The 12,873-nt window shown below is 45.7% G+C and overlaps 1 protein-coding gene across 2 annotated transcripts in view; it reads left to right on the forward strand.

Moving 5' to 3' along the window:
• Positions 1-12,873, forward strand: part of AGAP3 (ArfGAP with GTPase domain, ankyrin repeat and PH domain 3) — a 1,011,227-nt gene that overhangs the window by 889,051 nt on the left and 109,303 nt on the right. For both annotated transcript variants that reach the window (XM_029587235.1, XM_029587233.1), the window contains exon 15: positions 7,542-7,632. In XM_029587235.1, the coding sequence (XP_029443095.1) occupies positions 7,542-7,632 (91 nt within the window). The remainder of the gene's footprint in view (positions 1-7,541; positions 7,633-12,873) is intronic.

Genomic DNA, 12,873 nt, shown 5'->3' on the forward strand with positions numbered 1-12,873 from the left:
TCCCAACACAGAACCCTGAGGTACTCCACTGTCCCACTCCCCTTCCACTGAGAAAAATTGCCCATTTAATCCTACTCTCTGTTTCCTGTCTTTTAGCCAGTTTGCAATCCACGAAAGGACAATCGCCACCTATCCCATGACTTTTTACTTTTCCTAGAAGCCTCTCATGAGGAACTTTGTCAAACGCCTTCTGAAAATCCAGTATACTATATCTACTACCGGTTCACCCTTTATCCACATGTTTATTAACTCCTTCAAAAAAGTGAAGCAGATTTGTGAGGCAAGACTTGCCCTGGGTAAAGCCATGCTGACTTTGTTCCATTAAACCATGTCTTTCTATATGTTCTGTGATTTTGATGTTTATAACACTTTCCACTATTTTCCTGGCACTGAAGTCAGGCTAACCGGTCTGTAGTTTCCCGGATCGCCCCTGGAGCCCTTTTTAAATATTGGGGTTTACATTTGCTATCCTCCAGTCTTCAGGTACAATGGATGATTTTTAATGATAAGTTACAAATTTTTACTAATAGGTCTGAAATTTCATTTTTAGTTCCTTCAGAACTCTGGGGTGTATACCATCCGGTCCAGGTGATTTACTACTCTTCAGTTTGTCAATCAGGCCTACCACATCTTCTAGGTTCACCCGTGATTTGATTCAGTCCATCTGAATCATTACCCATGAAAACCTTCTCCATTACGGGTACCCCTCCCCAACATCCTCTTCAGTAAACACCGAAGCAAAGAAATCATTTATCTTTCCGCGATTGGCCTTATCTTCTCTAAGTGCCCCTTTAACCCCCTCGATCATCTAACGGTCCAACTGACCTCCCTCACAGGCTTTCTGCTTCGGATATATTTAAAAAAAGTTTTTACTGTGAGTTTTTGCCTCTACAGCCACTTCTTTTCAAATTCTCTCTTAGCCTGTCTTATCAATGTCTTACATTTAACTTGCCAATGTTATGCTTTATCCTATTTTCTTCTGTTGGATCCTTCTTCCAATTTTGAATGAAGATCTTTTGGCTAAACTAGCTTCTTTCACCTCCCCTTTTAACCATGCCGGTAATTCGTTTTGGCCTTCTTTCCACCTTTCGTAATGTGTGGAATACATCTGGACTGTGCTTCTAGAATGGTATTTTTTAACAATGACCACGCCTCTTGGACATTTTTTTACTTTTGTAGCTGCTCCTTTCAGTTTTTTTCTAACAATTTTTCTCATTTTATCAAAGTTTCCCTTTTGAAAGTTTAGCACGAGAGCCTTGGATTTGCACACTGTTCCTTTCCAGTCATTAAATAAATTTGATCATATTATGATCACTATTGCCAAGTGGCCCCACCACCGTTACCTCTCTCACCAAGTCCTGTGCTCCACTGAGAATTAGATCTAAAATTGCTCCCTCTCTCGTCGGTTCCTGAACCAATTGCTCCATAAAGCTATCATTTATTCCATCCAGGAACGTTATCTCTCTAGCGTGACCCGATGATACATTTACCCAGTCTAATATTGGGGTAATTGAAGTCTCCCATTATTACTGCACCTACCAATTTGGTTAGCTTCCCTAATTTCTCTTAGCATTTCACTGTCCATCTCACCATCTTGACAGCCTCTTGCGCACCAGCTGCAGTCTCAGCACTCTGCGACTGCACTCTACTTTTCTCATCCTCCTGGGACACATGGCGTCCTCAGTGCAAGTCACACCAATGGCCCGTTTGGCCATGAGAGTCATGCAGTAGACTCTACGGTCACAATGGATTCAAAGCATTCAGCCCCTGTCGACCATTGTCCACGTAACCGACTCACTCCATCAGTCTCTTGCCTGGTGGAAAAATCAGAACAATCTCCTCCAAAGCTTGCCCTTCAGGCTTCAGACCTCAATTAACTCTCACCACCGATGCTTCCAACCTCGGCTGGGAGCCCATGTGGCCAATCTGCAGACACAAGGATCTTGGTCTCCAGAGGAAAGCCAAACACACCAAATAAATTTTCCTGGAGCTTCGAGCATCAGATATGCTCTCAGGCATTTCAGGATTGCCTCTCAAATCAAGTTATCCTGATCCAGATGGACAATCAGGTGGCCATGTGGTACATCAACAAACAGGGAGGCACAGGCTCCTTCTTTCTGTGTCAGGAAGCTGCACAGATATGGGCGGAAGCTCTCTCCCATTCATTGTTCCTCACAGCCACCTGCTTGCCGGGAGTGGACAGTGGTGTTGGCAGACAAGGCTGATTCACATCTTTCAACCGCACGAGTGGTCTCTCAACCCCTCAGTAGCGAACTCCATATTCCGACAATGGGGATATCCTCAAATAGACCTCTTTGCGTCTCCTCAAAACCGCAAAGTAGAGAACTTCTGCTCTCTCATTCGCAGAAAACACTCTTAACCCAGAAACGCATTCTCCCTCTCGTGGGCAACCGGTCTACGTTATGCATTCCTTCCACTTCCTCTTCTCTCGAAGACTCTCGTGAAGTTACGTTAGGACAAGGAAACCATGATCCTGATAGCACCTCACTGGCCACGCCAAGTGTGGTTTCCAATACTTCAGGATCTCTCCATTCGCAGGCACATTCCCTTGGGAAAAGACCCGCTTCTGATCACTGCCACCCCAATCTCAAGCCTTGTCCCTGATGGCATGGATGTTGAAAGGTTAATCCTTCAGCCACTTAACCTTTCTGAACCAGTTTCCCGTGTCTTGATTGCTTCACGGAAGCCTTCCACAAGAAAATCTTACTCTTACAAATGGAACAGGTTTACGTCATGGTGCTCTTCAGTCCCTTGACCCCTTTACATGTCCAATCACGAAGTTTTTGGACTATCTCTGGCACTTGTCAGAGTCAGGTCTAAAAACTCTTCCATCAGAATGCATGTCAGTGCGGTAGCCGCCTTCCATAAAGGTGTCGGGGATGTTCCTATATCAGTACAACCCCTTGTAACACATTTTCTGAAAGGCTTGCTTCACCTCAAGCCCCTACTCTTGCGTCCTCCGGCCCCTTCTTGGGACCTTAACCTGGTTTGGGGTCGGCTCATGAAAATCACCATTCGAGCCTCTTCACTCCTGTGACCTTCGATATCTCACTTGGAAAGTGATTTCCTTTTGGCAATCACTTCAGCTCGCAGAGTTAGTGATTTCAGGTCCTAGTTTACCTATCTGCCTTACAGTAAACTTCTGCAGGACCGGGCAGTACTCCGCACTCACCCTAAATTCTTACCCAAGGTATTTTCAGATTTTCATCTAAATCAATCCATCATACTACCTACCTTTTTCCCAGGACCCATTCCAATCCGGAAGAACAGGCTCTGCATACCCTTGACTGTAAATGGGCTCTAAGCGTTCTACCTAGACCGTACAGCTGCCCACAGGGAAAGCACTTAATTGTTTGTCTCTTTCCATCCTAACAAGTTAGGGAAGCCTGTTGGTAAACAGACTCGCTCCTCCTGGTTGGCGGACTGCATATCCTTTTGCTATCAGCAAGCAGGCATTCCATTTCAAGACCGTGTTAAAGCACACTCTGTGAGGTCCTTGGCGACTTCAGTAGCTGACCTATGATCGGTGCCGCTTCCTGACATTTGTAGGACTGCCACTTGAGTTTTCTCCACACCTTTGCAGCCCACTATTGCTTGGACAAAGCCGGAAGACAAGATTCCATCTTCGGCCAGTCTGTCCTTCGTAACCTGTTTACAACGTGACGTACCAACACCTTTCCGCCTGACTGTTAGGGTTCAAGATGCCCTCGACCAAATGTTATCCCATTCTTAGTGCTTTGCACACCTGGGTACATTTGGTGCATTTCTCGGACATCCTCAGCTCGGTACTCACCCATATGTTGAGGACTACCATCCTGCTTGCCTGGAGAAAGCAAATTTTGCTTACCTGTAAAGGTGCTCTCACAGGACAGCAGGATGTTAGTCCTCACGAAACCCGCCTGCCCCCCGCGGTGTTGGGTTCATAATGTTTTCTTATTTTATTTTTCGGCACTGCCTGTAGCTTTTAAACAATACTGAAGGGGGACCCCTGCTGGCTGCAGGTTAGTGCCATGCTGGGGCATGGCCCAGTAGGGGCCAGTCAAAGTTCTGGAAACTTGACAAAGTATTCTGTGATTGGCTCCATCCTGTGATGTCACCCATATGTTAGGACTAACATCCTGCTGTCCTGTGGGAACACCTGTTACAGGTAAGCAACATTTGCTAAACACTACTAAAACAGACTGAAAGAAATCAGACTTGTGACTCCACACTCAAATGGTTTAAATCCTACCTCACAGACAGAGCCTTCAAAATAAAATAAACCCATAGAATCCTCCCAAATACCCCTCCCCATGGTGTCCCACAAGGTTCTTCCTTTCACATCCACCCTTTTCAACATATACCTGTTCCCCCTCTCTGCAAATTCCAATCAGATACAGGCCTCTCATATTATGTCTATGCAGACGACAGGAAAATTAGTTCTTACCTGATAATTTCGTTCCTTGTAGTACCAAGGATCAGTCCAGACAGTAGGGTTATGTCTCCCTTCCAGCAGGTGGAGTCAGAGGTCAAAGTTCTAAGCAGCCCTCCCAAATCCCAAGGTACCCTCCTGCGATCCTCCAGTATTTTGAATAACAAAGCAGAAAATTCATGAATAAGGATAATCAATGACTAGATCAACTATATGAATAGAACAAATACATAACCTGAAAAAAATAACGTAACAATATTCAGAGCTTCCTAAATCATTGCATAGGAAAAATATAAAAAGGAAATCAAAATAAGAAATTAACAGTATTTAATAGCGAGTCTCCGGGAAAAAAAAAAAAAAAAACTGGGGCGGGAGCCGTCTGGACTGATCCTTGGTACTACAGGACGAAAATTATCAGGTAAGAACTAATTTTCCTTTCCCTGTACGTACCAGGATCAGTCCAGACAGTAGGGATGTACCAAAGCTGCCCTAAATGGGGTGGGATCCGGAGAGTCCTGCCTTCAGCACACTACTGCCGAAAGAGTCGACGTCTGGAGCGCGAATGTCCAAACGATAATGTTTTGGCAAAAGTGTGCAAAGATTTCCAAGTCGCCACTACTACAAATTTCTTTGAGGTGAAACACAATGACTCTCGGCCCAAGACGCCGCCTGAGAGCGTATCGAATGTGCCTTGAGACCATCAGGAACTGGACGACCGTTACAAATGTATGCCGAAGCAATGGCTTCCTTCAAACCACCGTGCAATGGTAGCCTTAGAAGCCTGATAGCCCTTCTGAGGACCGCTCCATAGAACAAAAAGGTGGTCAGAAAGACAAAGACTTAGTGATTTCTAAATAACGTAAAATCACTCAGTGGACATCAAGTCTTTTTAAGTCTCGTGATTGAGAAGAAGATTTAATCCAAATCTGGGAAGGCTGGCAATTCAACAGATTGATTGAGATGAAAAGAGGAAACCACTTTGGGTAAAAAGGATGGTACTTTACGCAATGATATACCTGAATCTGAAATTCTCAGAAAGGCTCACGGCAAGACAATGCCTGAATTTCTGAAATGCGTCTAGCAGAACAAATTGATACGAGAAACACTGCCTTGAGCGTTAAGTCCTTCAAAGTTATTAGCTTAAGGGGTTCAAAAGGAGGAGCACAAAGACTGCGAAGACCCAAATTCAGATTCCATGATGGACAGATAGCCCGGATTGGTGGTTTCAAATGTTTGCCACCTGCTGGAAGGGAGACATAACCCTACTGTCTGGACTGATCCTGGTACGTACAGGGAACTACAAATCCTTCTCCCCCTAAACAAAAACCCTTGAAAACACACTGAAGATCCTGGGACACACTGCAAGCAAAAATATCGCAACTACTCGCACAACTTTCCCTCTCCCTCAACCAAAACAAGACCGAAATCCTCTACATATCAAACAACCCCAATTCACCTCTCGTCTCACCAACCCAGTCGGAGAAGCATCTAACCCCCTCAGTAAAAGACCTTGGTGTCATACTTGACAACGAACTGAACTTCAAACAACACATCAACACAGTGATAAAAGACGGATTCTTCAAACTATAAAATCCTTAAATGACTCAAACCGCCTCTCCACTACCAAGACTATCGCACTGTCCTCCAAGCTTTGCTATTCTCCAAGCTCGACTACTGCAACACCCTCCTTCTCGTCCTCCCAACCTCCACCCTCAGACCTATGCAGCTACTCTAAAATGCAGCTGTGAGATCCTTCACAAACAGCAAAAAATCCGACCACATCACACCCATCCTCAAGGATCTTCACTGGTTACCTATAAACTTCAGGATTCAATACAAAACCCTAAAACTCTTCCACAAAAAACTGAACAACAACAAGATAAACTGGCTCGACACATCCCTCCAACCTCTACAACCCCACAAAGGAGTCTCGCTCATCCGAATCCGGGCTCCTCACAATCCCCCCCCCTCCAAAGCAGTGCACTTATCCACCATCAGGAAATGTGCCCTTTCAGTCGCAGGCCCCTCACTCTGGACCAATCTTCCACCTCAACTTAGAACTGAGCCCTCGGCTCAAATCTTCAAAAAAAAACCCTGAAAACATGGCTCTTCCAAAAAGCATTTCCTCCAGAAACCTAGCCTATCCCACACCACCCCCAACTACCAGGGCACCATCAGCTCACCTCCTGATCCCTCAGGAAATCCTCCACCTAACTGGACATTAGTGACCATCCCCGAATTTTGAAAGCGTAACCCATTAAAGGTCCCCATGCCCACTATAACATCATACAAAACTTTCATATAACTCCGCAAGCTCTTCAGTCTCTATGTTAACATACTGTTGCCTCGATCTGTTAAATTATTTAAGTTAAGTTCTAATTACTGTAAGCTATCATTTTTTAAGTTTAAATTAAATTAAGTTACTATGTTTTTTATATACTCAAGATACCTAGTTGATAATGTAAACCAATAGCCCTACCTTACTTTCCCTAACTGTTACATGTAAATCTCTAAGTTGTGTTGTAAAATAAGCTACCCATGTCTTATTTGCCTTTACAGTTATATGTAAACCGATGTGATATCTCGATCGAATGTCGATATATAAAAACAAATAAATAATAAATAAATAAACTGGGGACAAACTGGTAAAACTGGAAATGGGTATGGCGGCACCCCTTTAAAATCCCCCGATTTACGTGGAAGAAGCATCATTTGTGCACACCCATTTAAAATTTGGCACACATGCACACGGCCAGGCTATTATATAACATTCGCATATGTATGCACACAAGTTATAAAATAGCCACGTCCCTAGGCGGGAGCCGATAAATGCAAGCGCATGTGCTCCCACGTGCCGGCTTGAAAGTTTGCTTTTAATGCAGTAGAGCGACACGAGTTTGCAGAATATAAAAAGTTTAAACTAAATAAGTAGAATGAGTTCCTTATTTTCTTGGTATTGCTGTACTCCTAATGATACCGATGACATGATGAGATTGAAACAGGGTTGCTCTTTGGGAAATTCACTCTGGGTAGTGAGTATGACACAGAACACAGCTCTTACTTTTTCCCTATTCACAATGTTGTGCCCTTCTCTGCTGCTGTATTTCAGGCCCGGATGGGCAGCCAAAGTGATGCACTCGCGATCCAGTCCATCCGCAATGTACGAGGCAACGGCTTCTGTGTCGACTGCGACGCTTCAAGTGAGTAAAGGGCTGCTGAGTGGGGTTGGAAGGGGTAGGAGGGAAGAGACTCAGAAGGAGAATATATGATTTAAGAAACAAAAAAGAGAAACTTAGGAGGGAGAGGGGAGAGAAAGATTCAAGAGGAAAGAGTCTCAGGAGAGAGGGAAAGTAACTCTGGAAAGGTGAAAATGAATTATTAAACTAGATACCTTTCACTTGACAAACATAAGAATAATCCAAAGAGGATGTAGAACTGAACTTTTGAGGCCACACAAGTCCCTTCTGACACAGTGTAAAGACAGACTGCCCATGGCCAACCTGAAATGACAGTCCAGCTAAGTGCTTCAGCAAAGAATGTCTTTATTTTCATTTAATGCCTGTCATTCACAGATCACAGCACAGTTCATGTTCCTGAGGCACATACAGCTATTCGCAATTATTTAGAGACAAGTTGGCATAAATTCCACCTTCACAAACAAACCATTTTCCCTGCTGTTTTCGTTGTGGTGACAAGCCCCCAACAACAAGTATGTACTCTCTTCCTGGAATCTTTCCACCTGGACGAGCAGCTCTCCACCACCATGGACTTCTATTTCTGTTCTCTAATTCACCAGAACTCCTTTGCCAGCCTAGCAGTCTACTTTCTGCAGTCTGTCTTGAAAACATTGCTCTAAGTCCATTCCTAAATTAGTTCCACTTGTATTCTCCAAGTACTGTCACGGTTCTCTGTAATCAGCACCTTTGTAAACGTTTGGCTGGCTGCAAGACGGCCTTGCAACCAGTTGCACTCATCAAGCATGCTGACAAACTTTGCTACGGCTTGAAACGCCACCATTCCTTGCTTTCTGCTGGCTCTGCCCTAACTGTGCATGCTTGCCCTTTGAAGGTCCAGCGCATGAAAACCCAACTGAGGCGCCTCCTGATGATGTCACATGACTGGGGTATTTAAACCCTGCCACGCTCCTCTCCCGGCCTCAGCAACAGTTCCTCTGCCTAGTCTGCAGTGCGGGGTCGCTCTTCATGTCTATTGCCTTGTGCCTTATCCTGCCTAGTCTCTCTGCCTTGCCTTTCTAGATCATGTCTCGCCTTGCCTTGTATTATCCTGGTCCTTGTCTTGCCTCTAACCTTGCCTTGCTTATACCTTGCCAGTTTCCCTTTTCTTGCTAGTCCATCCTGCCCTGCCTTGTCCTCAAGTTTCTTGTTTGTCTTGGCCCTGATTCTCTGGTACTGACATTTGTTACGGACTTGGATCACTCTCTTGCCTGTCACCTGGTACTGACTTCTATTACGGACTACAACAACAAGCCTCCCACGCCACCCATCCCCAGACCTCAGACTGTACCTGGACTCTGCCTCTCCACCACCAGCCCTAACCTCTGCTCGTACCTGGACTCCTCCCTTGACCACCCCCTACGGACATTCGGCTAAGTCCTGCCAGCTCCTGAAACCCAAGAGCTCAACCTGCGAGTAACGGGGCTGATAAATATATTATCCCAGGACAAGCAGGGATGCTAGTCCTCACATATGGTGACGTCACTCACGGAGCCCTAATGCAGGAAAACTACTGGCAAAGTTTCTAGAAGCTTTTAACTGGCAGCCTGGGGGCTACTGAGCATGCCCGGCATGCCATGATATTCCCTGCCACAGGGGTCTCACTTCAGTCTTCTTTTTTCCGCGCTGCATCGACATCGCGGTCACAGGAGCCCTGTGAGGTTTTCCTCACAACTTGACAGAAAAAGTCAACACTTTGTTTAAATATTTTGCCCCATTTCGGGTCTCATACTGTTTGTCACCGGATGGTGACAAACAAATTAGCTTTCGCTAATAAATTCAGCGGTTTTCCATCGGACGTCAGAGTCAAACATGTCATCAGGCTTCAAAAAGTGCCCAGCCTGCAACCGAACAATGTCCATAACGGACCCCATATTGAATGCGTTCGGTGCCTTGGAGGACAGCACGCATCGCTGCCTGTCCAGAATGCCAGGAGATGACTGCAAAAGGCAGAAAACTCCGCCAAGAAAAAATGGCACAGATTTTTCAAATCCAATCGGGGGCCTTCACCGACAACTTCTATCAAAAGCATCACCGGTGGGCCTTACTAAAAAAGATTCTCATCAAGACAAGGTTTTCCGGAGGGTTCGGCGGGCGATGCCTCTTCTCCAATACCCGCCACTTCATCGACAAGGTCTGTAATCGGAACCAAGATTGAAGCACAAGCCCGACGGCATCGATCTATCCCGCCGCTTCCGCCCGCCTCGGACGAACCGATAGCTAAGAAGGCAAAAAGTCTTCCTCAACCTCGATGACTACGGTTCCATCGGTTCCAGTATCGTAAGATACCGTCGACATCACAAGCAAGTATCACTTCGATTCCTGCTTGACTGTGTTAATCAGACAAATAGTCACCGATGCCTTACAGCATCAAATTCTGGTGTCATCACCGATGCCAACAACCATGTCAATGCCGACAACCATGTCGATGCCGGCGGGATCGCCAATGTCAGCAGTTCCTTCGTACCGGCTTCACAGCCGATGCCGGCGACTCCGCCGACGATACTGACAGCTCAGTCGATGCCAGCGTATACGCCGATGCCAGCGGTGTCTTCGTCAATTCCGCTGAGGGCTACATCAATGACGGACCCGGTTCAGGCGTTCATACCATCGATACCATCGGTGCCTTTACCATTCTCGATGCCTTCGATGCCAGCCCGACCTATACCATCGATGATTCCTGCTCGATGTTTTCCTTCACCACATCATCGATGCCATCGGTTACACAATCGATGTCTCTCTACACCATGGCACCATCCAAACCCCCTTTGCAAAGAAAAACTTTTTTCTAAGCAAAAGTCATCAGGGAAATTCAAGCATTCTTTGCCAAAGCCTTCTCTCACAGTTCCAAGACACTTCCAGTTCTGAAGCACAATTACACAGCCTTCTCACTAAGAGATATCAGGATCTTCTAGCTTTATTGCCCATTATGCCTGGGCAAGAAGAGGAGGAGCAAGAAACTTCACCTGATCCACAGGATCCCTTGCAGGGCCCTTCTGGGATACCTCCACCTCAAAGGCCTGAGCCTCCTCATATCCAACACCAACTTCTGATACCTGGTCAGATACAGAATCTGAGCCCTCTTCAGAGGATTTCATGTCTGATCCCTCTCCACCTCAATCCAAGAAGCAGTCGCCTCCAAAGGACCTCTCATTTTCATCTTTTATCCAGGAATGTCCGAGTCCATACCCTTCCAACTACAGGCTGAAAAAGATGAGAGGCAACAGACACTAGAGATTTTACAGTTTGTGGATCCTCCTAAGCACAATCTGGCCATCCCTGTCCACGAAGTGCTACTGTTTTCTTCAGCAGAGGATTTGGGAACACCCATGTAACACTCCTGCGGTTTAATAAAAGGGTAGATTCTACCTATCTAGTTCAAGCTGCCCCAGGATTTGAGAAACCTCAACTTCCTCACAATTCCCTTGTGGTGGAATCTGCTCAGAAAAAATCTCGCAGAACCAGAACTCATGCTTCAATCCCTCCAGGAAAGGACAATAGATTTTTAGATCAGATGGGAAGAAAAATCTACCAGGGAGCCATGCTCAACTCCAAAATTGCAGCATACCAACTTTACATGACTCAACACCAGAGAAATCTCTGGAAACAGATTGAAGAATTTCTACCCTCTCTGCCTCAACAACACCAGGAGGCAGCACAAATCATAATCCAAAAAGGCTTGGATGCAGGGAAGCACAAGGTCAGAGCAGCCTATGATGCTTTTGAAACATCCTCGAGAACAGCAGCATCGGGCATTAGTGCCAGAAGATGGGCCTGGCTAAAGGCTTCTGATTACGCCCAGAAGTCCAGGACAAACTAGTAGACCTTCCCTGTCAGGGGAGATATTTGTTTGGCACTAAAGTGCAAGATGCGGTCGCGTCAACTTCAAGAGCACTCAGAGACACTAAAACAACTCTCCATGCTGCCTCATGATCCTGCAACCCACACAATTCGCAGACCACACCGCGTAGGGAAACAAAACGTCCCTTCTAACCGTCCAAAGAGGTACTATCCTCCTGCTTCTAGGCCAAGACCTCCAAGGTCTCAACAAAGACCTCAACAAAGACAGCAGCGGTCTGCGAGGCCCCAACCAGCTCCTCAAACTGGACCTGCCTCGGGCTTTTGAAACAAACTTCAGAGAACAAAGGCCTATATTCCAATCCCCAAACCACCTTGCCAGTTGGAGGAAGAATATCCCATTTCTACAAGGAGTGGACAGCAATAACATCCGATCATTGGGTCCTTTCGATAATCCATCAAGGCTACCGCCTCGACTTCACATCGCTCCCTCAGGAGTTTCCACCACAAAATTCCCATCTCGATCACACTCACATCCTTCAATTACAAACAGAATTATCCGCTCTTCTGCAATCAAGAGCTGTGGAACAAGTACCACACAGTCAGAAGGGCAGAGGATTCTATTCCCGGTATTTCCTCATTCCAAAGAAAACCGGAGGCCTACGTCCCATTCTAGATCTCAGAAATCTCAACAAATTCTTAAAAAAAGAAAAGTTCAGGATGGTTTCTCTAGGCACCATGCTTCCACTTCTACACAAAGGAGATTGGCTTTATTCTCTGGATCTTCAAGATGCTTATACACACATTCCTATATTCCCGCCTCATCGCAAGTATCTGCGATTCACAGTAGGACATCAGCATTCCAATACCGAGTGTTGCCATTCGGCCTGGCTTCAGCTCCAGGGTATTCACCAAATGCCTGGCAGTGATAGCAGCACACTTACACAAACAAGGTGTTCATGTCTTTCCTTATCTCGACGATTGGCTCATCAAAAGTCATTCTCAGCAAGGAGCAATAACTTCACTGAATCGCACAATAGCTATACTTCACAGACTGGGATTCCTCATCAATTATCAGAAATCTCACATGAATCCTTCTCATCTTCTCCAATTCATAGGAGCAGAATTAAACACAGACATTGCACAGGCTTTTCTACCAGAAGATCGTGTAGACATACTGTCCCTGTTGGCACACTCAATTTCCTTACAACAACAAGCAACAGCCCATCAGTTCCTCACCTTACTAGGCCACATGGCCTCCACAGTTCAAGTCACTCCTATGGCACGACTCGCCATGAGAGTAACCCAATGGACTCTACGATCACAATGGATACAAGCCATTCAGCCATTACACTATCCAATCCAAGTAACCCACCAACTACGCTCATCACTATGTTGGTGGACAACCAA

This window comes from Rhinatrema bivittatum, chromosome 2, assembly GCF_901001135.1.
Source record: "Rhinatrema bivittatum chromosome 2, aRhiBiv1.1, whole genome shotgun sequence".
In the NCBI taxonomy this organism is placed as follows: Eukaryota; Metazoa; Chordata; class Amphibia; order Gymnophiona; family Rhinatrematidae; genus Rhinatrema; species Rhinatrema bivittatum.